The sequence below is a fragment of the Haliotis cracherodii genome, unplaced genomic scaffold (genome assembly GCF_022045235.1).
Source record: "Haliotis cracherodii isolate W230 unplaced genomic scaffold, xgHalCrac1.p SCAF_11, whole genome shotgun sequence".
NCBI lineage: Eukaryota > Metazoa > Mollusca > Gastropoda > Lepetellida > Haliotidae > Haliotis > Haliotis cracherodii.
Genome location: NW_027266266.1, coordinates 24,123,753 through 24,150,080, shown reverse-complemented (window position 1 = coordinate 24,150,080; position 26,328 = coordinate 24,123,753). Strand labels below are relative to the sequence as shown.

Genomic DNA, 26,328 nt, shown 5'->3' with positions numbered 1-26,328 from the left:
AATATTTACTGGCTAACTATTAATAATCGAGTCTTGGTCAGCCGATGGTTGATAGCACGAGTACTTGTCAATTAACGATGCCAGACTTCCAGTTATATCACATGCCGTCGCCTCCCTAATTAGTCGATGACTGCCTCCGTGGTGTAGTAGATAGAGCGTCTTCCCGGAGAGTGGAAGGTTGGTGGTACGATCCTCGGCGCGTCATACCAAAGGACGTAAAATTTCATACTTGTTGTTACCTTGCTTGCGCTTGGGAATATAGCAGGGACTGGTTGGCTCGGATTCAATATACTTTGTCTGGGCAGGCTAAGGGATCCATAAACTGGTATCTCAGTGGGTTAAAACTATAACAGAAGTACAAAGTAGCCACACACACACACACACACACACACACACACACACACACACACACACACACACATGGACGTCGCTTAATACTAATATGCCTTGCTGTAAAAGGCGACCATGCTTGTTGTCCAAAATATAATTCTTCTTTTTCAGCTTCTTTTCCAGTGCTCGTTGGTTTCACCAAGGTGGTAAACGTCTAAAACCTACATCATTTCGGGCTTTCCTCCCAAATCAAGATGACACGCCGTGATATAACTGGAAGTTTGTTGAAAGAGGTGTTAAACCCAAACTCACACTCACTCTCTCATTCACTCACTCCTCTCTCGTGTCAGCTATTCGCAATATTGCAAGACCAGCTGCATTCAGTAATGAAGGGGGCGGTCGGGTAGCCTAGTGGTTAAAGCGTTCGCTCGCCACGCCGAAGACCCGGTTTTATTCCCGACATGGGTACAATGTGTGAAGCCCATTTCTGGTGTCCCCCGCTGTGATATTGCTGGAATATTGCTAAAAGCGGCGTAAAAACATACTCACTCAGTTATGAAGGACCTGAGTAAACAGATTCCTAGGGTTCCGACATCTTGTCTAAACCGACCACCCTGGTTTATGTAACGTTCGAGTCGTTTCACACATGACATCACTCTGTGTAAACTGTGTCCATAACGGCTACAAAAGTACATCGTCAGTTGAAACCAAATCGCCATTCAGATTTCCACTCGAACCACTCAACACAAACTGTTGCCATGCAACAGACTTAACAATAACGGCAAATGTGTACAATCGCAAAAAACAATTTCAATAATAAAAAAATAAAAGTTTACTGCTATAGATACATTCCAAAAAATGGCACGCTTAGAAGCGAACTACTAAATAAACTTTCTGTGTCTGTCTTCAACAATACAACAATCTGCTCACTGTCACCGATACGGTGATCGCCGTATACCACAACGTATCCTGCAGACGCACATGTATCACTGCTGTCGCGGCTGTCATTCGTATCGATGTTTAGTAATATGTGCATACAGCACTTAGAACGAATTAACCACTGGTCCGTAGAGACGTATTATGTTACAGAATGAAAGCTAAATCAGCGAGAATAGCTCCAGCGAACCCCGTTGTGTTTCCATACTTTCGCCACGTTAATGCTGGCATAACCGCCACAGTCGTCTCGTTGTGGAGAGTCTATCCGGGGAGTTGAAGGTCGATGGTTCGATCCCCGGGAGTACTTGTTGTTACCCTGCCTGGCGTTCGGCAATAAGGGGAATCATATTAATGTGTCTGAGTAGGGTGTCTATTTTAAACTGCTGCAAGGTCTTAACAGTGTTGTGACTACCCCTAGTGTACAGTACAAACACCCTGTGCACTCAAAAGAACCCAGTCGTCTGATGGTAAATGAGCAGATGGTGGAAACACGAATATTTACATCCACCCGTAATACAAGTGTCAAAATGTGTGGTGTCACCCGGGGCAAGTGACTTGGCCCAAATGTGCCTCCGTTCACCCAGCTGGGAATGGGTACCCGATATGTGAGCGCTCCTAGGTAGCTTGGGTTATATACTGCCCAGGGAGTTGAGAAATAATATCTCGTGGAAGGTCAGGCCTATACGTACTTAGGGATGCAGATTAGGGACAAACTCCAGAATGCCCATATCAAGGAAAAAGTTCGCGCAGAGTACAACTGAGACTTAAGAAAATCTGGAGGTCAGAGCTGAACGCTCGCAATAATGTTAAAGCCTCGAATACTTATGCTGTACCTGTCCTTTCACATTCTTTTGGTGTTGTTGATTGGACGAAACACGAAGTTCAGGGTAATGACACCCTCACACGAAGAATCATATCAGACAAACCACCCTCGCTCTTCCCTCAATCGCTTATATTTACCAATTATGATGGGAGGACGTGGTTTGATAAACGTGGAGGCTCTTCATTATAGAATTGTTTTGTGCACTTTTGCACACATTTATTTGTCTGATGATCCTTTTGTGAAGCATGTCAAGACTCATGATGAAAACGAGGCATTCCACAGTTTTGCACACATTTATTTGTCTGATGATCCTTTTGTGAAGCATGTCAAGATTCATGGTGAAAACAAGGCATTCCACAGTTTCCGTAAACGAGCCAAGGATGTTGGACATAATCTCAATGATTTTGTTGAAGGTTCTGTACTGCTGGTACAGAAATAAGTGTAAACCAAGTGAAGTGTCATATCAAATCGGCCCAGACTCAGTTTTTCAATGAGAGGCTATCAGAACGACCACTGCATTGAGTTTACGTGCAGTGTGTTGAGCGGATCAGCAACCCCACAGAGTCCTTCGCTTGGATGAGATCGGCTGGCGTGAAAAGTGAAACAGAAGGCTTTCTGTTTGCCGTTCAGGACCAGTCACTTACCACTCGAAACCGTCATTGTGTGATTTTGCATCAAAATGTAAATATGAAAAGTAGATTATGTAATGAATTTATTGAAGCTGTCCAACACATTGTCAGTGGATGCCCAGCTTTGGCACAAACACAGTATCTTAAGCCACATGATGGAATGGCTCGATCATTTTATTACCGTCTTCGCAATGCTTGTGGTTTTGACACAAAGGTCCATCCATGGTACGAATATGTAGAGGGCGTGATGATGATGATGATGATGATGATGATGATGATGATGATGACGATGATGATGATGATCTCATAGGGTTAGAACTATAAAACCGGACAAGAACAAGCAGCCACATGCGCGCGCATGCACGTTGCTATATGCGTGAAATAATCACGAACGCGACGTTAACGCCATTTCATCTCACTACATATGATCCTGACAGCGAACTAAGCGCCTTCCACTCACCCACGTACCTTGACGACCGAGGCCTATGATCCATTGCCCTTCCAGTAGAACGCTCATTTTTGCTGACAATGCAAATGAAATTATAATACAAATGTTTTATATTTAAGAATTGACCTTCACACAAAGTGAAAGTCAATTCTTATAATTTTTATATCACAATTTCTTACCTCAAAGGATGTAGGCCAAGATCTAAACACAATTGTATTTAGTACGTGTGACTTCATGTTTACACTGACAGCCATAAGCCAACCAGCTATATCGCGGAGTAAAATAGTTCCTCAAAAAGAGAAGTCATGGGCGTATGGATGCACAATTTGCTCTTCAGAAACATCTTAAGCAGCACGTGTGTTCAAATCATATCCTCATTAGATGAGAAAGGTCTGTAAAGAACTACCTCAGTATGTCAGTCACAATGACAGTGCGTCGTAATACATTTACATCAAGTACAAGACGTCAAAATGGCCGACACGATAAACGTGACGGGAGAGATTTCCGAAGTTGTTAATGAACGTGTGGCGGTTACATGTGTTAGTCATCGTTGATCAACTGGCCGATCATTGAAAGGTGAATAAAGATGCGTCAAACAGACACTAAGGTAAATTCATAGATTGCTGGAGACGATCAATGTCAGCCTAGGCACGGATCGAGTCGACACTACGATAGTTTAGATGTGCATTTCATCGTTTGTTCATTAGGATAGGCCGCAGCGAGGATATTCATGAACAATCATGCAGTCACGCTCTCTGATATTTCTCAATGTATACTGAACCGCTGAGACCAAGAATAAAGGTTCTAAATGATCAGAAAGAACGCTTATGTGTGTTTTCGTGGTAGGGATTTCCCAGGGGTTTCCCCATACGTGAAAAACGTATGAACGTTAAATTGTGTCGTTCATACACTTATGAACGTCAATTTCGCGGTCATGTGACCGCTCTCTCGTCCAATGGAAAAGCCGTATATCGTGTAAACTTCAAATTAAAAAATTATATACATTTGAGAAGACAAATCGTTTAAACCAATAATATCTTTCAGATAATCTGTTAATTTATAGCTTTAATCATTCAGTTCCGCATACTAGTATACACAGCTGCTATCGTATCCGCCTTGCTCACAACAAACACCTCGTCTAGACTACTTCCCACGTCAAGTGGACGCTCGGTTCGACTTAATTAAATTCCTTATGTAAGCTGTAGTTTCGTTCCGCCAAGTAGATGTACCCTTGTAATTTGTCTAGCTACAAATAACTTTCTTGTTTACACTCTCCTCGTGAGGTGAACATAGCCTGTCTATGGAACACCTTATTAATTTGTAAATTGTAATTAATTGTAAACATACCCCGTCCATACTAGACAACAATTATGTTTTTTCTTAAATATATTTTCTGCACACGTTTATTTGTCATTAATGAGTGAGTGAGTGAGTGAGTGAGTATGGTTTTACGCCGCTTTTAGCAATATTTCAGCAATATCACGGCGGGGGACACCAGAAATGGGCTTCACACATTGTACCCATTTCGGGAATCGAACGTGACGAGCGAACGCTTTAACCACTAGGCTACCCGACCGCCCTGTCATTAATGGGATCTCCAAGGTGATTTTCATTTACTCGTATTCTGTTTACGATTGTTTGTTTGTTATTTGTTGTTTTACGCCACACTAAGCAATATTCAAGCTATATGACGGTGGTCTGTACGTACTCGTGTCTGGACCAGACAATCCAGTCATTGACATCATGAGCATCGATCCATGCAGTTGGGATACGGTGACCTGCATCAACCAAGTCAGCGAGCCTGACCACCCGATCCCGTTAGTCGCCTCTTACGACAAGCATAGTTGCCTGTTACGGCAAGCATGGGTTTCTGAAGACCTATTCTACCCCGGAATCTTAGATCTGTTTACAATTGACTTAAAAGACGATCGCGAGTTCCATACATTAATAAATTGTTTGGATTGATGAGGTTTTGATTGGAGTTACGCAATGATAAGACATATTTTATATGATATTAGTAAGGTAATACGGGAAACGAAGTTAACCCTGTTAATCTGGAATCTTTAGATTCCGGACGTTTGTTCACTGTACTAGGGACAAAATAACGAACCGGCAATAAATAGAACCTCGTGTATATCGAAGTTTGTATAGAACACAATGGATGGACAATCTAGTGACTGATATCATGAGCATTGATCTACGCAGTTGGGATACGATGACATGCATCAACAAAGTCAGCGAGCCTGACCACCCAGTCGCCTCTTACGACAAGCATGGGTTGCTGAAGACCAATTCTAAAACGGATCTTCACGGGTCCATCAGTCCATAGTGAACACATCAGATTGTAGCCTTTAACTCGGTGACTTGTTTTGTGGATTTCATACTCGAAATTGACAAAAGGAAACTACCGGGCAAAAGAAAGTCTACCACCTGTTTGTTTGTGGCTAAGACGAAACAAACAAGAAATGGTTATTCGATGCGATGTATTTGATACGGGTATCACAGTTGTGTCTCGGACCCTGCGTTTGCTTTGTTTCAGCGACTGTTTCAGCTAAGTAACATTTTGACAACATCAAATCCAATTTTCAAGTGTATACTTTCTTTTACCAGGCAGTTTACTTCTGCCATTCTCGAGTACCCAGTGTATGATATACTGGTCTCCGTTGTATTATGATACACACCCTGGATACATTCGCTGCCACAGGAAGAGGCGTAAGCATCTTCATCTCCCGTGTCAGTGAGCAGCGGGGTAGCCAAGTGGTTCAAGCGTTGGCTCGTTGCGCTGAAGTCCCGGGTTCAATTCCTCGCATGGGTGTACGGTCTGTTCCTGGTGTACCGCGCCTTGGTATTGCTGGACTATTGCTACAAGCAGCGTGAAACGTTACCACTCATTCTCTTATCAGTATTTTACCAATTTCTCGAAATGTCTCTCCACGTTAGAGTAATTTGATTTTACGGCTGGTTTAGTATCAAGTTACTCGACTCGGGATCAACAAGAAGCTATGGTAGCGATTAGATCCAGAGTAATTACAATCATACAGTCGAGATAAAATACCCCTGATAATTGACAATGCAGTAATACTAAAAAATAAAAGTAAATATTATTCAACACTATTTCTGTATGTTCCGTTACTTCTTTTAGTCAGTATATATCGACATGACGAAATTGCGTCCCGGATAACAACTTTAAATGCGAAATTTGAAATTATCTTTGCCAAATCTGACGAAACTGTAACAAAACAGTTTCACGGAGTCAAAACCACGTCTTTCCCACATTGTTCCGAAGCTCGTTCTTCCAGCTGTTCTGAAATGAGGCCCTTGTGTCACTTCTTCATCCGAGAATGTGCCCGATTGGAGAGATAAGGTCTGCGCGAACGAGATCGTAGGTTATACTGTAGTTATATTGCTAATCGATGAAGAATGTAAAGAAAAAAATATTCTCCTTTTACTAAATCACTCTGCAACGTGTTGAAAATGTTGTGAAAGCAGTCACCGAACCAACAAAAACAGAAATAATCCCTGCAAATGGGTCTGCTTTTCTTCAAGTCGGCGACAAAAACTTAAATTCAATTAAATAGCTGACATATCGTCGCATCGATTTGCAGTGGTATGCAAGAGATAAAAAGTGGCGCATAGTTATCTCCCCTGAGAGAACTCTTCAGCCGATGGCGATAAAGATTGCAGGACGATTGATGGTGCAACGTCTCCCCGATATACAATTGGCCGTCGGTTTTCAACCTGAACGGAAATCATTGGGAAGACTTGGAACTCGAGCTATTCGTTTCCTATGTTTACTTACTCTGTCTTCTAAGTGTCGCTATCGGCTGACATTTATACAGACAGTCTATCGTATGGAGGGCGATACCAGGACGTCAATCTTGTCGTCCCTTCATACCGCGTTTGTTTTAATTAACGCTTCTCATCTTAAAGAGGGTTTCGACCCTGCATCTTATAACCCAACCATTCCAACAAATACCTCTATGCTAATTGACGTTTATGATACAGTTCAATTTATAAATAGCTACTTACTTAGAGAGACAATTTCAGCGTCTAGACTGAAGCTAGAAATAGGAACAAAATTCAGGAGCACTGTGGCTCCTTAGCTTAAATTATAAGCCAAAAGGATAACAAGTGGTTCTATTTCAAGGATTTCTATTTTGAAAATGAGCTTTGAAAACTGATTTATCAGAATTCTGAATAGCTACGCCAAAGGTAGAAAATCGAACAGTTTAGACGTTATAATTTAGGTTCATAATTAATCAATCATAAAAGTGTCAGGCTTTAGTAGAATCGATTTTGAATCAATAACACCGTTTATTGTAAAACTCCCGCATGTTTATGAACCATTATAAACATTTAGAGCTGAAATTGTTTAAGACTTCTATTACAGCTGTTTTAGTGAAGACCTGACCCCACGCTAAGGGGTATTCAGGCTTAAAACGTCCCAAATCAATTATGTCCGAAGTAGGCATGTCTCGTAACCGACATAGGCATGACGGCATGAAAGGAAGAATTCACTCTGCTTTTCAGGGAATGTCAATTATTAAATATGCATGAATGATTGTAACAGAGCCGGACTATGTTAAGATATTGTTTTTCGATGCTGGTGCTTTGGTACAGTATTTTTTTAACCAGGACTGAAAAAGCTCTTAGCCAAAGTGGCTCAAGGTACTCCCTGATTAGATTACATTCTCATTGATTGTCTTAACGTGTGCAAGTGAGTGTGCACGTTTTTTGCAAAAAGCAGTAAATTGGCTTTTCATAGTGCCACTTCGGATCATTTAACACGTCCACTAGATACAGTTTTTCTGGATCAACTGATCGATTTGCTATCTGTTCCTTATCTTTAAATAATACGGGTTTGGGTGTGGATTAGCAAATAATATACTAATTGAAAAACCAAGTCATCCTGGTTCAACATTGTCCGGGCATGACTTTGGAAATGGAAACACCGTTAATCCCGACGTAAGTTTCCATGAAATTGTCCGGTTTATCAAATGTCCGGCTTAACGTATTATGGATACGTCCAAAGTTGTTTGTATATATAATATTTTCCTGACAGTTATTATCCGGAAAAGCAAGGTTTCCATATTAAAGTGGTCCCGACTAACGGTGTTATGTTGCACAGATGAGGGATACGTTAAGGGTATAAATAATGAGGGGGAATATTGGTATGCGCATCAACACAATTTGACGCATCATTTGGGAAGGAATTCCGTTGAAAGGGCGTTCAGTATTTCAGAGTCCTTGCCGCAATGGTCTCGACGAGCGAAATTTAATATCAGCAGGTAGAACAGTGTTTTTACCTAGAGATATTAAAGTGTGGACGTAAAAAAATACTTATTTGGTTTATGGCAACGGGAATGTATTTCATTTTGTTAAAAAACGCACAGTATGAAGTTATTGGCAGATATTCAAGAGACCAATGCCTCGCACTGTTACTCTCGTAACGTCTCGGAAAGTCGCGTCTGTTAACACACTTGTCAGTACACAGAAACTCCTACGGCGTTCGAGAAGGAATTGCAATTAATGTTGTCATATTCCTGCCGACAGGGGGTCCTAAGGTGCGAGTCTTTGACAGAGGAATTGGTAACTACATTTATCAGCAAAAATCGAACGCCAGGGGCACAATCTGTTTGTTTGAAGCCGGCTAAATATCGTCCCGGGCCTGGCATATGAAGACTCGATGCTTCAGTGGTATTGATTGTAAAAGAGAGTTTCGTCCCGGAGTAATGATTGCTGGGGGCAAGGGGAGACGCCGCCCCGTGACTACATCACGCGTCATTACACCGACATCGTCGACAGAGGCCACTCACAGACAGGCAGAAGACTAACGGTTGTGGTGATTGGCATCAAACGTCAACCATTTCAAGTCTGATGTACTTACAACTGTCTGATACCTTGATTAGCCGTGTGGTTCGTTGTTACGTGCACGTGGAAAGTTGGCGGTGGTACACCAGTTACATCCATACCTGTCACGTGTACCTCATCTTGAAAGGAGCAGTGATGTAGATTCGGCACCCAGAACAGGCAGGCTACAAGTGGAAAGTTTGTGAGAGTTGATATGCTGCAGGATCGATGACAGAGGTAATTCATGGGAAGTATTTTGACTCACTCGATGATCAACGATACATGTTAGAACAGCCTGCTTCACAGAATGCTTCACAGGCCTTCAAACAGAATGCCTCACAGAATGCTTCACAGACCTTCTAACAGAATGCTTCACTGAAGGACTAAACTCTGAACTTTTAAACTGTGTGAGGTCAGCCTGTTACCGCATCGAGGTCGTGATCACTCACCTGAGAGGCGGTCCCTCGAGGTGAATAAGAAACAGTTGGTCCTATAACACCTCACTGTGTTTGAAAGAAATCTATGTGACGGTTCACCTCTCAAAACGGTCTCTATTTCTGACAGGTTACATCGGAACAAACACCTGTGAAGCCCACATCTGTTTGGAAGTACTTGAACGTTATATGACAGCCTCAACCAAGTCCTGAGTAGTACCATCATTAGAAACATTGATGAAAGTAGTTCCTACATTGTGACTCAAAGAAAGCCTGAGACAGTACACCGAGTTTCTGAACAGCCTGACGTGATTCTGGGACGGTTCCAACTTCTTTCCCAGTCAATCTCCGTGTTTTGCCGATGTGTATTGACCCAAGTCGTGCCTCGTGGCCGATGTTTACCCTGGCTAAGTTCTTGAAGGCCTTTGGTCATCGCCGGTCAACATCTGAGGCTGCCTGATAATCGTCAGGAACAGATGTGCCACGACTGTTTTTGTGACTAATGAAGGTGTGTTGCATCCTAATGTCATCCTGATTCTCTTGAACATTAATACCCAGTTAAAAACAGGAACAAGTGTAAGGCTGGCATTTATATTTTCATAGAAAAAGGTCTCTGGAGAAAATGCGTTCTAAATGCCGTTACTGAACTTGAGGGATGAAGTACAATGTCAAAGGATAAATTGACATTTTACTCTGTTCAGTAGGAAAGTTAATTTAATTACTCCGAGACTGCGTGAAAGGTCAGATCGTATGCACACTTCCATTCATCCCAACTGAACAAAAGCTGAGGAATCCTAACCCAGTGCCAGACACATGGAACAACGAGAGTGAGAAAGAGAAACACATTACTACATAAGAAGTGTTTGTTTCCATTCACAGCAATACAGTGGCAGTGCAGAAGGAGATCGAACATCCCCTTCTGGACTACTGAGAGTTATCGACCCGTCCGCCCTGGACTAAATACCAGCTTAAGTAATATACCAGAAGGACATCAACAGTTTTTTCCACAGCATTTAAGAAGTAACAAAGCAACTACCGCTGGTAGCCTGAGTTATTGACCAGCCCAGTAAAGTGATTAATACCCTTTCGTGAGAAGAGGGCGAGGACATCGACGTCTTTTGAGAACTTTTCACAATCTGGTTCATTATTTATATCCGGCTAGACTAGCATTGGTTTAAAACCTTTTTGGTCTGTGCATGTTAGAGTCTCGACAGTCATTTGAAGTAGATTCGGCTGAAAAGTGTGTTATCGAAGTGATTTCCATGGTGAGGAAATATATGTAACATGTGTCTATGTCATGTTTGAACATCTTTGGAAGTAGGCACGGCCATTCTTCAGATTGGAATTGTTACGTCAGAGGGACGGGTACGTTTGGACGTTCTGCTGTTGAAAAACAGAAAAACTGGGAAAAACAAGTCTGCTGTTGAAAAACAGAAAAACTGAAAACAAGTGTTTTCCACAATGAGATCCTTGTACGGAAGACTTGGAGACTATAGCATCGTGATGTGATGCTTACACTGGAGATGGTGTTTTAGAACTGCCCTGCCCAGGAAGATCCTCTAACCAGGTATTCAGAGATCACCCTGTGGACCGATATATGTGATTGCAGACCCGATTCACATTATTTTATATTGCTCAACCTTCCATCTGACCATCGAGTACCAGACCCTCGGAGATCATGATACAGATGTATGTGATTCCTATCATGTACCCTTTGTGAATGACATGTTTCAATTGACCTCATGTCAGTGTGAACTTTAACCCCACGTCAATGTGAACTTTGAAATTCCTTCTAAAAAGGATTTCCATCGATGTTCATTGAATTACTTAACGCCTGATTTATTGACTCATTTAACACCTAATGAATGCTTGACGTTCTGGAGAAGGATATGACACAAACGACCGATCCTGAAAACTCCCTGCTGACATGTGATCGTTGAAATATTAATAACTATTACATTTTTATTGTCTGTGAAGAGCACTACAACATTTTCTGCCCGCCAGCAGCATCGGGAGGTACATGAAAGCTGAAGCCTTTAGACGGTGATCATTAAAACCACTCGAAGTTCATATCCTTTTAATGACCAGCATTGACATTAAAGGGCTTTTTAACTTGTCAAGAACCTTGTAGAAATGCCCCTATGAGCAGTATTTAGACTGCTATTGACGAGAGAACAAGAATTAAAGTTGAGGGTGCGAAGTTGATAGAAAGGCTTGGTGATAAAACTTGCCGTGTGTGCAATTGGAAACTATCATTTAAGCTTGCGCAGTGTGATTCCTCTTCTTTGCTCATCTCTAACAGTGATATCGGTGGCGTTAACGACAGCATTCGCAACGACATTACCTCCATCTCAGGGGACTCGGGGACGGCAGTCAGGAGGCGAGGGGAAGAATTGCAACTTATCACAGACAACGCCAGTAATCTCAGAAAACAATCTCTTCCCAGCTCATCTAAAGGCGTAAATCGCTCACCCATGCAGAGTAACTATTTGATTTGTTATGTGAGAAAACATTTTGCGAGCCCAATATTTCAGGCTTCCCTCCGAGGCTATCATCATTAACTGTGGGAGTTATTAACCCGCCCCGTGAGCTGGAAAACAGTTAGAATGTCACAGTGAGTACATCGTTATTATAACAGGACCCGGATCGATATTACTGCGCCATCGAACCTTTCAGAGTTCAGAGGTCAAGTTTGGCAGTAATTACGACGTCCTTCCGCAAATAGTGCCCCACTTGGCGGCGTATGTGGAGAGAAAGGTCATATCCCTGCTCATTCACTGGTGATTTATTCTGTTCACACTAAGCATTTAGCCTCGTATAGACCTAATTGCCAGAACTTCACTCAGCTCTGTTTCCGTGGGACATATATCATTCCGGATCCAAAGTAGAGCCTTCTGTAACATCGCATTTACTTCGTACGACTTTTATACACCACTGAGGGAGGAGGATCTGGTTTTATTACATGATACAATCGGGATTTCGTGGACTCACTGACGTTTAAGAGTTGTTTGTCAAGCGTCCAATTCACTTCTGGAGTATTGCCGTGCGTAAGGACTATTATTACCACAGGCAACTGTGCTCAATTCGAAAGAATATACTGGAGCTAACAAATCATAGGTCCTGCCATATTCACGAGAAGGAAATAAAGTACAGATTAACTATTGAATCGATACACAGACTGCCAATTTAACGCTCAAATTGTGACGTCATTTCCGAAATCGGCGACGTTATTTTGCCAGCGGAAGCGTTGCTACATGTAACGTTATCGGTAGTGAAAAGGTCTGTGACGTTGATATCCTTCCGCCAGAATGGTATAAGTGGCCCATTGACCATGATGAATTGGATGTCTTTATGAACGGTGCCATCATAACTACAGCTTGGCAGACACCTGACTGCTCTCAGCTATATTATAGTCGGCAGGATTCTTTAACTCAACAGGATGCCTTCACCAATTCTCCTTATATGGGTTTTACTCTCAGTCCTTGTGGCGGGGACGTGCACGTTCAGTTTTCTACAACCTTTCTGGCTACTTCACCACGACTTCAGCCACGCTTTCGGCATGATCAGTTACTGTTTCGGCGACACCCGGTACGCCAAGTCGCGTGAGGTATGTCGCTTTTATGGCGGAACTTTCAGCATGGGCCGGGTACCAGTAAGGGCGTGGCAGGCTTCGTGTGTTCTCTACGGTGGAGGGTGTGGACTTATCAGCCTCAGTGCGTTCGTGTCCGTGTGCGTTACATGTCTTCCACGTGACTATCAGAAGTCCATGACCCGAATTGTGGGATACGTACAAACAGTAGCAGGTAAAGTTCGTGATGCACGTGCAGCAAGGAATGTTCGTGGAGCACGTGCAGCAGGGAATATTCATCCCGCAATAATAGCAAAGAATGTTCGTGATGCACGTGCTTACGTCATATTCCTTGAAGCACCAAATTGTTCATGTCGATTTTAACAATCATGAAGATACATGTACATCTATATAGTTAATTTGAAAAATCAAATTCATTATAATCAACGAAATATCAATATAGTTTTGTAACATGAAAAATATAGCTTCAAAATGAGGTAGGAAAGGTAATTTGAAAAAGCCTTGTATTGTATTATTTTTCCAATAACACAACGGTTATTATCTGCTGTGGGCGTATGATAACGACGAGAATTGATTAGCAGACATGTTTTCAATTTGTGAAACAATTTAAGAGTTTTATTAAGTGTTCTCACAAATGATATCCGTTCTTTACATACTTTCGTTCTTAAGGTGAAATAAACCACCACTGTCTATTTTTCTTTCTCTTGACGAGTGTCCATGACATTTATTTCACCGTTGGCTTCGGGTTTATTTCCAAGAAACACATTTTAAATCATTCAGATTACAGTAACAATAAATCATTGTCACAGCAAGATGATAGTGTTACAACCTTGTGGCGATAAACGTATTGATAGTTGGGATAAACATTTTAGAAAAACAAAATTCAACAAATTGGATTCGGATTGACAAGTTGAAACTCTTTTAAACGCCACATGACGTCAACCGATAGCAAGTCGGGTTGATGGGTGTATCGGCTAGGGAGGATTGGTCGCAGTTTGAAAACGGGGTCAGTGTTTAGAACCTTTGAGAAGGAGGATAAAAGAATTTGTCAGGGAAAATCAAGACATTCTAAACATTCAACATGATGACCAATGTACTTTGATCCTGCCTTTGCCAATCCATCTTGTCTCCACACCCTATGTAGGTGTACGATCCCTGTTCCTCTGTGAATATACATTATTGCAGCTCAGTTTGAGAGAACACAATAATATTTCTCATTTCCCATGTGGGTTTCGTTGAAGGGCAAAATAAAACAACACCGACAGTGTATAGTTTGGTAATGAATATCGATCCTGGAGTGTCGGCTATTGAGAAACATCTATTTCCGTAATAGCGACCATACTCCCATACCTCCTTTAGTGTGTGTGTTGGGAGGTTGTGTTATGTAATACCTAGAACATATGGATATTGGGCCACTGTTATGTATTACCTAGAACATATGAATATTGGGCAACTATGTAATGTTAATACCTAGTATGTTTGCATTTTTGGCCCCTGAGATATGTAATAACTAGAACATACGAATATTTGATGGCTGCGTTGTATGATATCTAGAGATATATATTGGGCCCCTGTGATATGTAATACCTAGAACATATGAATATCGGATGGCTGTGTTGTATAATACCTAGAGAGGATGCATATTGGGCCCCTGTGAAATGTAATACCTAGAACATATGAATATTGGATGGTTGTGTTGTATAATGCCTAGAGAGGATGCATATTGGGCCCCTGTGATATGTAATACCCCTAACATATGAATATCGGATGGCTGTGTTGCAAAATACCTAGAGAGGATGCATATTGGGCCCCTGTGATATGTAATACCTAGAACATACGAATATCGTATGTCTGTGTTGTATAATACCTAGAGAGGATGCATATTGGGCCCCTGTGATATGTAATACCAAGAACATATGAATATTGGATGGCTATGTTGTATAATACCTAGAGAGGGTGTATATTGGGCCCCTGTGATATGTAATACCAAGAACATATGAATATTGGATGGCTATGTTGTATAATACCTAGAGAGGGTGTATATTGGGCCCCTGTGATATGTAATACCTAGAACATATGAATATTGGATGGCTGTGTTGTATAATACCTAGAGATGGTGTATATTGGGCCCCTGTGATATGTAATACCTAGAACATATGAATATCGGATGGCTGTGTTGTATAATACCTAGAAAGGGTGTATATTGGGCCCCTGTGATATGTAATACCTAGAACATATGAATATTGGATAGCTGGGTTGTATAATGCCTAGAGAGGGTGTATATTGGGCCCCTGTGATATGTAATACCTAGAACATATGAATATTGGATGGCTGGGTTGTATAATGCCTAGAGAGGGTGTATATTGGGCCCCTGCGATATGTAATACCTAGAACATATGAATATTGGATGGCTGGGTTGTATAATGCCTAGAGAGGGTGTATATTGGGCCCCTGTGATATGTTATACCTAGAATATATGAATATCGTATGTCTGTGTTGTATAATACCTAGAGAGGATGCATATTGGGCCCCTGTGATATGTTATATCTAGAACATATGAATATCGGATGGCTGTGTTGTATAATACCTAGAGAGGGTGTATATTGGGCCCCTGTGATATGTAATACCTAGAACATATGAATATTGGATGGCTGTGTTGTATAATATCTAGAGAGGATGTATATTGGGCCCCTGTGATATGTAATACCTAGAACATATGAATATTGGATGGTTGTGTTGTATAATACCTAGAAAGGATGTACATTGGGCCCCTGTGATATGAAATACCTACGGAGGATGCGTTTTGGCCGTTATGTTTGTAATACCGAGAGCGAATGCTAATTGGACCGCTGGTTCATGTAGTACCTAGAGTACATGTATATTTGACGACTGTTTTATGTAATACCTTGAGAGCTTGATAATTCCTAGAAAGACTATCCATGATTAACGGATTCAGCATTAAAATTATGTTTACTAATTGGAGAAATATCAAAATCAATAACCCAAAGTACACCGAGGTAAATTATTATTGAAAGAAAATATGCATGATAATATCAAACTAAATTGATTTCTGCTTGATAATTCAGTTAACTTTACTCTTATTTAATACGCCAATCCAAGCGGTTTAAATATTCCATAAATCAAGTAGCATGCCAGCAGTCGTTTGTTCGTTCCAATTAGTAGCCGCAGATTGTATTAATATGTCATGGTGTTCCTGTGCAGATGTCCAAGAGAACCCTGGCAGTGTTTATCGTTGTGAGGGCCGGTGGGATAGCCTCGTTGTTAAAGCGTTCGCTCGTCACACCGAAGGCCCGGGTTCGATTCCCCACATGGGTATAATGTGAGAAGCCTATTTGTGATGTCCCCCGCTGTGATTATGATAGAATATTGCTAAAAGTGGCGTGAAACCTTACACACTCATTATTATACCCCGCCACGAAGTGGAAGGGGGATAAAAAAAAAGAAGGTCCTGTCCGTATGTCCTTCCGTCCGTCCGTCCGCCCTTCAAGTTTCGTTTCCGGGGCAGAACTCAAAAACCGCTAGAGATATCTTAACCAAACTTGGCACATAGATAGCTTTGGACTTTTTACAAAATTATTCATTCAGTTTCCATACCAACGACTATCTTATAGATAGATAGATGGGGATTTTTGAAAAACATAATTTTAAGTTTCCACAGCAACGTTTTACTTGGACTGAAAATTGCTGTTGTGCTCATTTCCGGAGCAGAACTTGAAAACCGTACAATATGCCTGAACCAAACTTGGCACATAGTTAAGTCCAGTGATGAACTGTAGCATTTGATAGTTTCTTTGTCAAACAAATTATTTTTTGGATTTCCATAGCAACAAGTTTGACTTGAACTGAAAATGGCTGTAGTGCTCGTTTCATGTGCAGATCTTGAAAAGCGTACACTATTTCTTCACCAAACTTGGCACATAGATAGGTCTAGTGGCAAACTGGTGCTTTTGACAGTTTGGGATGTTTTCAGAATGTTTCCATGGCAAGAAGCTAGACTTAGGCTCAAATACATGTGACATTCGTTTCCAGAGCATAACTCTGAACCGTTTACACATTCTACAACAAAAAAATCCATGCAGGGTTGTCTTGGAACCGTTACCATAATTATCTTATTGAGATGTATACCACTTGACTTGAAATTTAAAGCCCAACCTTGTCAAGTGTATACAATGCTCAGTAGGGTCAAATCAAGGAAAGACCTAAAGCTTGTAGGTTTTGATGAACACAAATTGTAGAAAAAACAAACAAACATTGGATGAGATGTCTAGAATACGGATTGCAAGACTGTTCACCTGGACACACCCTGTAGAGAACAGTCATGGTGATGGACTCACTTGAATGTGCGATCACTCAATGCTCATTTTCGAAGGTGTGAAGAATGATAAGTTTGTCGGTGTGGCTCATGTTTTGTGTTTGACAGAAACTCACATCAATGATTACAGTGGAAGAGACCTTCAAGGATATCAAGTCTATCCAGGAGACACTACACATGGTATAGCTGTGTATGTGTGTCACGAACAGTATTATGCTATGTGATGTAACATCATCTCACACTGTTGAATACATTGTTTTTGCTGGCAAGTTCTGCATTACTTGTGTGGATGTTCCTCCAAAAGTGTCCAGGACACGGTTGTCGGATTCACTTACTGATTTCATGCAGAAACTTCAGGATCTCACCGACCAGCATGAATGTGAACATGTCCTAGTTTCCGAGTGAAAAACTGAAATTTGAAAATGACTGGTGCTGTACTTCTAATAATATAAATTTATCAGTGCTATAATAAAAATAATCGCTAATATTTACCAATTAAAATGCAAGGGCATGGTTTGATTAACGTGGCTGCTGTTCATGGTCGAATTGTATTGTGCACTTTTGCACACATCTAATTGTCTAATGATAACTTCCCACTCGACATAATGGCGTGACTTGATCCTTTTATTACCGTCTTCACAATGCTTGTGGTTTTGACACAGAGGTCCATCCATGGTACGAACCAGAGTATGTAGAGGGCGTCATTGAAAATAATAAAAACAAAATTTTTTGGAATAGGCCCGTATGCAGCCTCAGACCAATCCAGGCCAACAAACCATATCTTGTCCATTTTGATAAAGCCATTGAAATCATTTATATCATTGAATTTTCTGTCCTTTTTGACACTAATGTGATTCAGGAAAAACGGGGCAAATATGCAGACCTGCTTTCGAAATGTCACGCTTGCATTCCAAGTACCACGTTGTCCGACTCCCCATTGGTCTCGGTGCCTTAGGTTTGGTACCTCCAAATCTGTTGAATGACATTGGGAGAGTACCCTTTGTTCCTGCCAGGAATACAGCCCTTCTGACAATCTGGGTAATGCAGAAGGTTTCAGTGTTGGGGAGTCTTCACATTCTCCGAATAGTTATGTGTGGGTTTGATCAGGCAGCGCTTCCTGGGAGAAGTCCCATTCGCTGTCTGGGCTGCGTGTAGAGGGGACAAGGGCCCTGAGCTGATGATGAGCCTAACTCGCAATAAAGTCAAAGACAAATACTTATGCTGTACCCGTCCTTTAGTAGTCTTTTGGTGTTGTTGATTGGACGAAACAAGACTTTCAGGGTATTGACACCTTCACACGAAGAATCATGTCAGACAATAGATCCCATCACCCTCTTCCCTCCATCGCTTATATTTACCAGTCATAATGGGAGGGCGTGGTTTGATTAACGTAGAGGCTCTTCGAGATAGAATTGTATTGTACACTTTTGCACACAATCATTTGTCTGATGATCTTCTTGTCAAGCATGTCAAGACCCATGATGACAACAAGGCATTCCACAGTTTTCGTAAACAAGCCAAGGATGTGGGACATAATCTCAATGTCAGTGTTGATTTTGTTGATGGTTCTGTTCTGCTGGAAGGTACGGAAATGAGTGTCAACCAAGTGAAGTGCCATATCAAGTCAGCCCAAACTCATTGACTCTCTGTGCATTGTGTTGAGAAGATCAGCAGCCCTGCAGAGTACTTTTGCATCAAGATGTAAATATGAAATGTAGATTATGCAATGAATTTAATGAGACTGTCCAACACATTGTCAATGGATGCCCACCTTTGGCACAAACACAGTATCTTAAGCGGTCGCTCGATCTTTTATCACCGCGTCTTGCCATGCTTGTGGTTTGTGGTCCATCAATATATTCAAATTTCTTTGAAATAGGCCCAATGATAATGGTCACAATATATGTATTATTTCCAATATATTCCAATTTTAATATCAAGGAAGGTAAATACATTGAGGCGGGATAAATACATAATTAATTCCGGTTATATATTCTGTGTTTTAATGCAATAGAGGAGAATATCATTAGATTATGTCGCTCTTCATAACTGACACTTTGTTTTAATGGCGGGATATTTGACAGGTATATACTGCCTCATGATCTGATCGAAAATAGGACAAATGAGAGTAAAGCGATAACGGTCTTCATTTTTATTACAAGTGAAGTAAAGTTATAAAATTATATCATAATTCAACGAGTGAGGGATTATTCTTATGCTGCTTGAGTTATTTTGCAAATAAACTTCATTTTTGATAAGTTTAGAAATTCTTTGTACCGTACGTTTTTTGCAGTAAGGAGAGGGGTGATCATGTCAACAAAGTGAAACCGATGTTGACATTGACTTAAACAAAGTGTCTTTGCGTGCGAGAAGTAATAACCCTTGCGTTTCCAATGAGGAGACCAAATAACGCAATTGTCAACCAAATCTCTTCTGTTGGAAATGACAACACCGATTAAAAAAATCTATATTTTATCGTCACTGTTTCAAAGACAGTCTTGCGTTATGTTTCCATTTCCAGTACAAACAGATTAAAGATTAACTGGAAATTATTTTTAGACTTCGTACGGTATAGTTTTGCGGGTAAATCCGACACTTGAAGCTGATGAGGACAAAATAGCTGTAATAGCCCATTAAGTTGATAAAGAAGCCCTTACTGTCGAAACACAAGAAACAAACGGACCTGCCTTTTGGAATGCCCAACAATGATGGCGGGCGTCACGCAATCATTTATTAAATTTACTACCGATTAAGCCGCGAATTGATTCGATTCGGCTTTCTATGGAGGTCCGATGGGGGGAGTAAGTCCTTTCGGGGCTTGGAATTAGTTTGGCGTGCAGTAAAACGGCATGACAGTATGTCAGGCTTAAAACCAAAGTCTTGTCCAGAATCCCATGGCACGTGAGCACGCGACTTTGAACACTAATCATCAATATAGGGAGTAATTGAAACTTGGCGTATTTCCTGGAAATAGTCAATTGTGGGCAATATTCTTGGTTGATGTTGGTAATCAATAATTCAAAAAGTTTTGCTCCACCGGCAGAATTATGATATTTTAAGAATTTATCATTTTGAAAATACGATGGTTTTAATTTCGTAAAAGATTTTGTCAGTTTTAGTGTTGCTTCTGAAATTTCAATAATTGCGGGATTATTTGTGTCGAATTATTTCCGCTAGAGATATTGCCAGGCGATTATCTTTGACTTCATTGACAGTCGTCAATAGAAAATCTGGTTTTTTTTAATTTTCAGGAGATTTTTTTCATAAAGACAAGCAATCCGTATTCACTTCCTGCGTTTCGTATGAGCCTAAATTATTCATAATGGTTTAAAGCGGGCAGATATGGGTTTTGTTATAACACACTTAATGATGACTAGTAACATTTGTGCCTTCAAACTTCGCTTAATGTAAAAACTTTAAAAGTGAACGCTCTCTCTTTCACGTTGAAAAAAGTTTAAGTAAAACGAAACGAAAGGCTACTTTGAGGATTTAATTTTTCAGGGATCTTTTTGCACATGTTTATATCCCTAATACCAGCAGTATGTCTTGCTCTAGCTTACCTCAGCTTTTACAGGGTGAACGGTAAGAATATATGTATAGTTTTCCGTTGTTCTAGGGGAGTGTAGGTATGAGACTGTGTATGTATAAGTAATAGTTGGTTTGTTTGTTGTTTTACGCCGCACTCAGCAATTTTCCAGCTATATGACGGCGGTCTGTAAATAATCGAGTATGGACCAGACAATCCAGTGATTGATCTCATGATCATCGTTCCACGCTATTGGGATCGATGACATGCTTCAGCCAAGTCAACGAGCCTGACCACCCGATCCCGTTAGTCGCCTTTTACGGCAAGCTTGGGTTGCTGAAGACCTATTCTACCCCGGATTTTCACGGGTCTGTATAGGTGATGGAGATATCACTCTTTGATTCGGGATGAAGAATCATCGAGGCCCGAAAAACCGAATTGATTCTACTTCCGGAAGGGGGCACGGGTGGCCCAGTCGCCTAAGGCGCCGCGATTCGCTGTGCGTCCCTAGGGCACGCCAGAAACCTATCATTGTGTGTTTCCATCATACCTGCTCCTGGGTCGACGGGGGCGTTGGTGATGGTCCATCACTGGCTTGTCTGGTCGATTGTTTACATGCTGGCGTCGTGTTCAGGAGTACTGCTGCGCGACGTCAGGCAACAAACACATACAGTAAACTACGGTTATAACGAACACGCTTATAACGAACTGACGGATATAACGAACTTACTATTTGGTCCCGACTATTTGCTGTAGTTATGCTGTATATATGCTTATAACGAACTACGGTTATAACGAACTAAAATTAGTAGTCCCAAAGGGTTCGTTATAACCGTACTTTACTGTACTTTCTTATGAAATTGTTTGAATGGTTCATGCTACCGGTAGGGCAGGACATGCTTCCCCTTTTCAAGAACACCTGGTGTCATATTGATTTTCAGTGATCCATTTATATAATTGTTCACCCTACTGGTTCTTTCTCCTGCGTTGACTTTATGATAAAACGTTTATAACTAGTGCTTGTTCGAAATGACCTGTGAATTTCTGGCTCAGAATAAACTGCAATAACAATAGCGTGACGCCATCATGAAGGTTTAATTACAAAGATACTATCGGGAGCATAAAGACGCCCACTCGTCTTTAACAGTATTGTGAAACCTCGAGCTCGTTATCATATCGATTTATCCAAAGATCCAGACAAGCGAAGTGTCAATGTAAGAATTCTATATCGGCTTAAGGGTAAGTTTAGTTCGAGATAGTGAGAGTCTCGCTTTGTATGGTGTACTGCTCGTTATCGTACTATAGCGACCGAAACGCTGGCCAGAGATGGGTGTGGACTTCAGCGAGTGGACATCAAAGTGGGTGGCCATTTCTATGACCTTACACTTTCGTAACCGATTGATATTCAAAATATCGATTCTGATCACACTGATCACTGTGTCATCACATCGATAAACACTCGCTCACACAGTCGAGGATATGGTTTTATTCCGGTTTTGTGTGGCACAATTCCTTTCAATTATTAGCGACAAAATACTTTCATAAGTCATAAGACATCTCTGCTAAAACCGGAGTCAACTGCACGATTCCGACTGTATCATGAGCATATGTTTATAAATCACTGATGAATGACAATGATAGTGATAACACCAGAATTTCACGAAAAGGTGAGCGTATCCTGCCCCGCCGTTGGCAGCCGTCACAAACTCATGCAAAGGCAAGTCAACCTTCCGCCTAAAAACATGGGAACATATGGTAAACTATAATCTTTTTGTGTGATGCGCCATATTTGGAAATGTCCTTCAAATGTTTAAACATATTTTAAAACCATCGCAACCCAGCTCCTTGAGTTTTTGACTATCTCAGTACTTTTGCAATACAATTAATCACACGGATGAAAATTATCACAATCCAACAGAAATCATTATGCTTTCATAAATGGCTTTGAAAATGATATAATGTATTGTCAACAAAAAATAGATTAATTATCTTCAGATAACAATCTTACTCAAAGTTAGTGAGATGTGTTTTATGATGTAATAATAATATTAATCACGAATAGTTTATTTTCACGTGCTTTATGAAAGCCACCAGTAGGGCAGGATATGCTCACCTTTTCGCGAACACCTGGTATCATCACTATTTGATAGGGATTCACAAACACATGCTCATGTGGACGCGTAGAATCGACTCTGCTTTTAGTAAAGATTTCTTATGAATGTGGAAAGACTTTGGGCTCTTTTATTATTATGCTCAGATATTATTGCGTGATATGCATCTCAATCATGACACATGTTCATTATTTTATCATTTTATGAGTCATGGATATGGTCAAACACAAAAGTGAAAACACAATGCAGCCATTTAGTCCATACGATACGGAAATAGAAATAACTTTAAATATGGCGTTTTATATTTTTGTTAAAATCAAAAATATTCTTAAATTAGAAAAAAATAAAATGCTTTTGTGTTATCAATGATAGCGAGATAATTTCCAGTAATGGCGAAATATGCAACGCAACTTCATTATATATTTTTGTAATTTTTAACATTTTTATGATTAATATCTCACAGAGACTGAATAAATTAAATCAAAAGGATGGTCAAAACGATCGACGCGCATCGTCATAATTGCTGTTGAGAGACATGGTGGTCACGGGGGATCATTTTAGTTGTATGGTACAGCAAACATTGGCCGCGGTTTGGTGGTAGTTTAGCCCGGCTCCGTACAGGACTACAGTAACGATGCCTCTTCACATTATCATTCGTCAAAACTGATTACATGTAATACCTCGACTGACAAAAGCACAATCCCTTCCTTCAACCAGCCTCATTCTTTAAAATTCAAAATCTCGTTAGTAATACTCCAGCTAACTTAAACAGGCAGAGTAATTATACGGCAAGAGCTCTCCAAAAATATCTGATTACTCCCGTGAAACCAAATATTCTAAATTTCAATTGAAACTATTTTTTTTATTTTAAAAGTTTCTTTAAATAATCTTTAATCAGCCGTTAACTCTTGCAAAAAAACACCGCAATCCTTTCAGCAGATCAGTACACATTCAGCGACAATAAACACTGTTCAAATTTGACCAAAAGATTTATCAATATTAGGCTCTTCCAATCTTGCATTGAAAATTAAAGCTTGGTTGATCAATTTCCCTCTGTTTGTCCGAAGCTGCGGAATATCTTGATATTATGTTTTAAACGCGGCTGCCCGCGCATAATGCAGGACTTGAAGAGAACTGTTTGGCCATTTTGTTTTATTGCACTCGCGATCAAACGAATTTGTGGAACCGTTTTGCTTTGATTTTTTTCTAAATCACTTTCGTATTTTGTTTTAATTCTTATTTATGATTGTGTAATGTCAATAGGAAATCAAGAAGAGGATGGTTTAAATCACATGGACTTGTCCATTCTTTAGTTGAGTTGAAATAAAACGTGTCTTCTTGAGCTGTAAACTAAGTACATGTGTACGCTGGTGAGATCAATCGGTTGTGTACCTAAGCGCTGTTCTTAACCTCGGATTATGATCGAGGGAAGCCATCGATTGTGCTTACATGCATCTCATGGTATAGGTATATCGTCACTTGTCCAGGGAGGACAGGAAGCTATCGCATAAAACACCATGACCTTATGTCCAAATGGTATAGGGGCACGGGTGGTCCAGTAGTCTAAGGCGCCGCTATTCGGAGAGTTGGGATCATGAGTTCGAATCCAAGATTCACTCTGATTGTGATCATTCGTTTGTCAACACCTTACTCGTGCTCGTGGGTTTCACCAACGTGGTAAACGTCTGAGACCTTCATCACTTTGGGCTTACCAGCCACATAATTAAGATGATGTAACTTAAATATTATTCTTATACACGTCTCACTGACACAGATCTTAAAGGGGCAAGATTAGAACCTACTTCATACATTGACGCGCGTCATTGATCATGACGTCAAGGATTAATGGGCACATTGAACATTCAAGGTACCGAGAAAATGAATTTCTTTTATTTGAGACTTATAACAACCATTCTTAAACAGGCTTTTGGCGTCATATCTTTACTGAAATTGCTATGTAACTAAACGTTCAAAATTCATATCGGGACTAAATGACAAATGCGATCATTGCATGCATTCCTAGCTGTATTTACTTTTGTTTTGAAGGCGTAAAATCCCTCTTTCGATCCCATGTATGTTAGAAGCGTAATTGCAAGTAGTGTTCATGTCTGAAATGATCCGTCTGTTTTCAAACGACAAAGCATTCAATCCTACTGTATCGCAAACTATTAAAGATATGTATTGTCAAAAGTTGTTTTCATCTTTGTCGCTATTTGATAAATGTAACACTTATCTACACTTTCATTCTTATATCTACTCTGAAAAAACCATTTGTATGATGTAAATGTAAGTAAATTGCGTGTAATCACAAAATCGAGGTTTGTATATTGCTTAACTTGAAAGATTATTCCACTTTCTGCTTAAAAGTGCAAAATAAGATGCTTTAACAAGTAAATATGTAAATTAGTATGCCCTTATGAATTCAAATATCAATTATAGGATTAAAGTGGTGGTAACTGATAAACACTGTACAACTTAACGTCTGATATATTTGTAGAGAGCGCGCGCTTGTTTGTTATTTCGCGTCGCCCTCGACCATTTTGCAGCTAGCCATATGAGGGCGGTCTGTAAATAATCAAGTGAGGACCAGACAATCCAGTCATTGACACCATGAGCATCGATCTACGCAACTGGGATACGGTGACCTGCATCAACCAAGTCAGCGAGCCTGAGCACCCGATTCCGCTAGTCGCCTCTTACGACAAGCATATCTTGCTGAAGACCAATTCTAACCCGGAATCCCGACGCGGCGCATGCATACAATGATCTGAGTGAACTGCCCCACTTATAACAAAGTGCCAATAAATTTGTAGCCAAGTTTGTTTACATAAGCACTCAAACAACAGAAAGCATCTATCTGAATATGTTGGCAACACTATGCAAAGCGTTTTTTTGGTGCAAAATTGCATCGCATCAATGCATATATTTCATTATATGTATTCCTGACAGATTATCTCATTTGCATATTTATCGAATCGTGACATCAAGTCTACTGGATTGGTTCATAGCCTCGATAACTCTAACCATTATATAGATCGCCTCCGTGGTCTGGTGGTAAAGGGGGCGTTCGAGTAGCCTAGTGGTTAAAGCGTTGGCTCGTCACGCCGAAGACCCGGGTTCGATTCCTGACATGGGTACAATGTGTGAAGCCCATTTCTGGTGTCCCCCGCCGTGATATTGCTGGAATATTGCTAAAAGCGGCGTAAAACCATACTCACTCACTCACTCTGGTGGTAAAGCGTCTGTCCGTAGAGCGGACGGGTGGTGGTGTTCCGATCCCCGACGTTATGACCAAAAGACGTTAAAAGATGGTGTTTGT

At 40.7% G+C, this 26,328-nt stretch overlaps 1 protein-coding gene across 5 annotated transcripts in view; it reads left to right on the top strand.

Annotated features, from left to right (window-relative positions):
• LOC139456350 (LHFPL tetraspan subfamily member 2a protein-like) overlaps positions 1 to 26,328 on the top strand; it is a 118,623-nt gene that overhangs the window by 84,249 nt on the left and 8,046 nt on the right. For 3 of the 5 annotated variants that reach the window (XM_071238001.1, XM_071238000.1, XM_071237997.1), the window contains exon 1: positions 8,664 to 13,253. The exons of the other annotated variants lie outside the window; for them this stretch is intronic. In XM_071238001.1, the coding sequence (XP_071094102.1) occupies positions 12,890 to 13,253 (364 nt within the window). In that variant the 5' untranslated portion in view covers positions 8,664 to 12,889. Of the gene's footprint in view, positions 1 to 8,663; positions 13,254 to 26,328 lie in introns of those variants that run through there. 5 annotated transcript variants of the gene reach the window in all.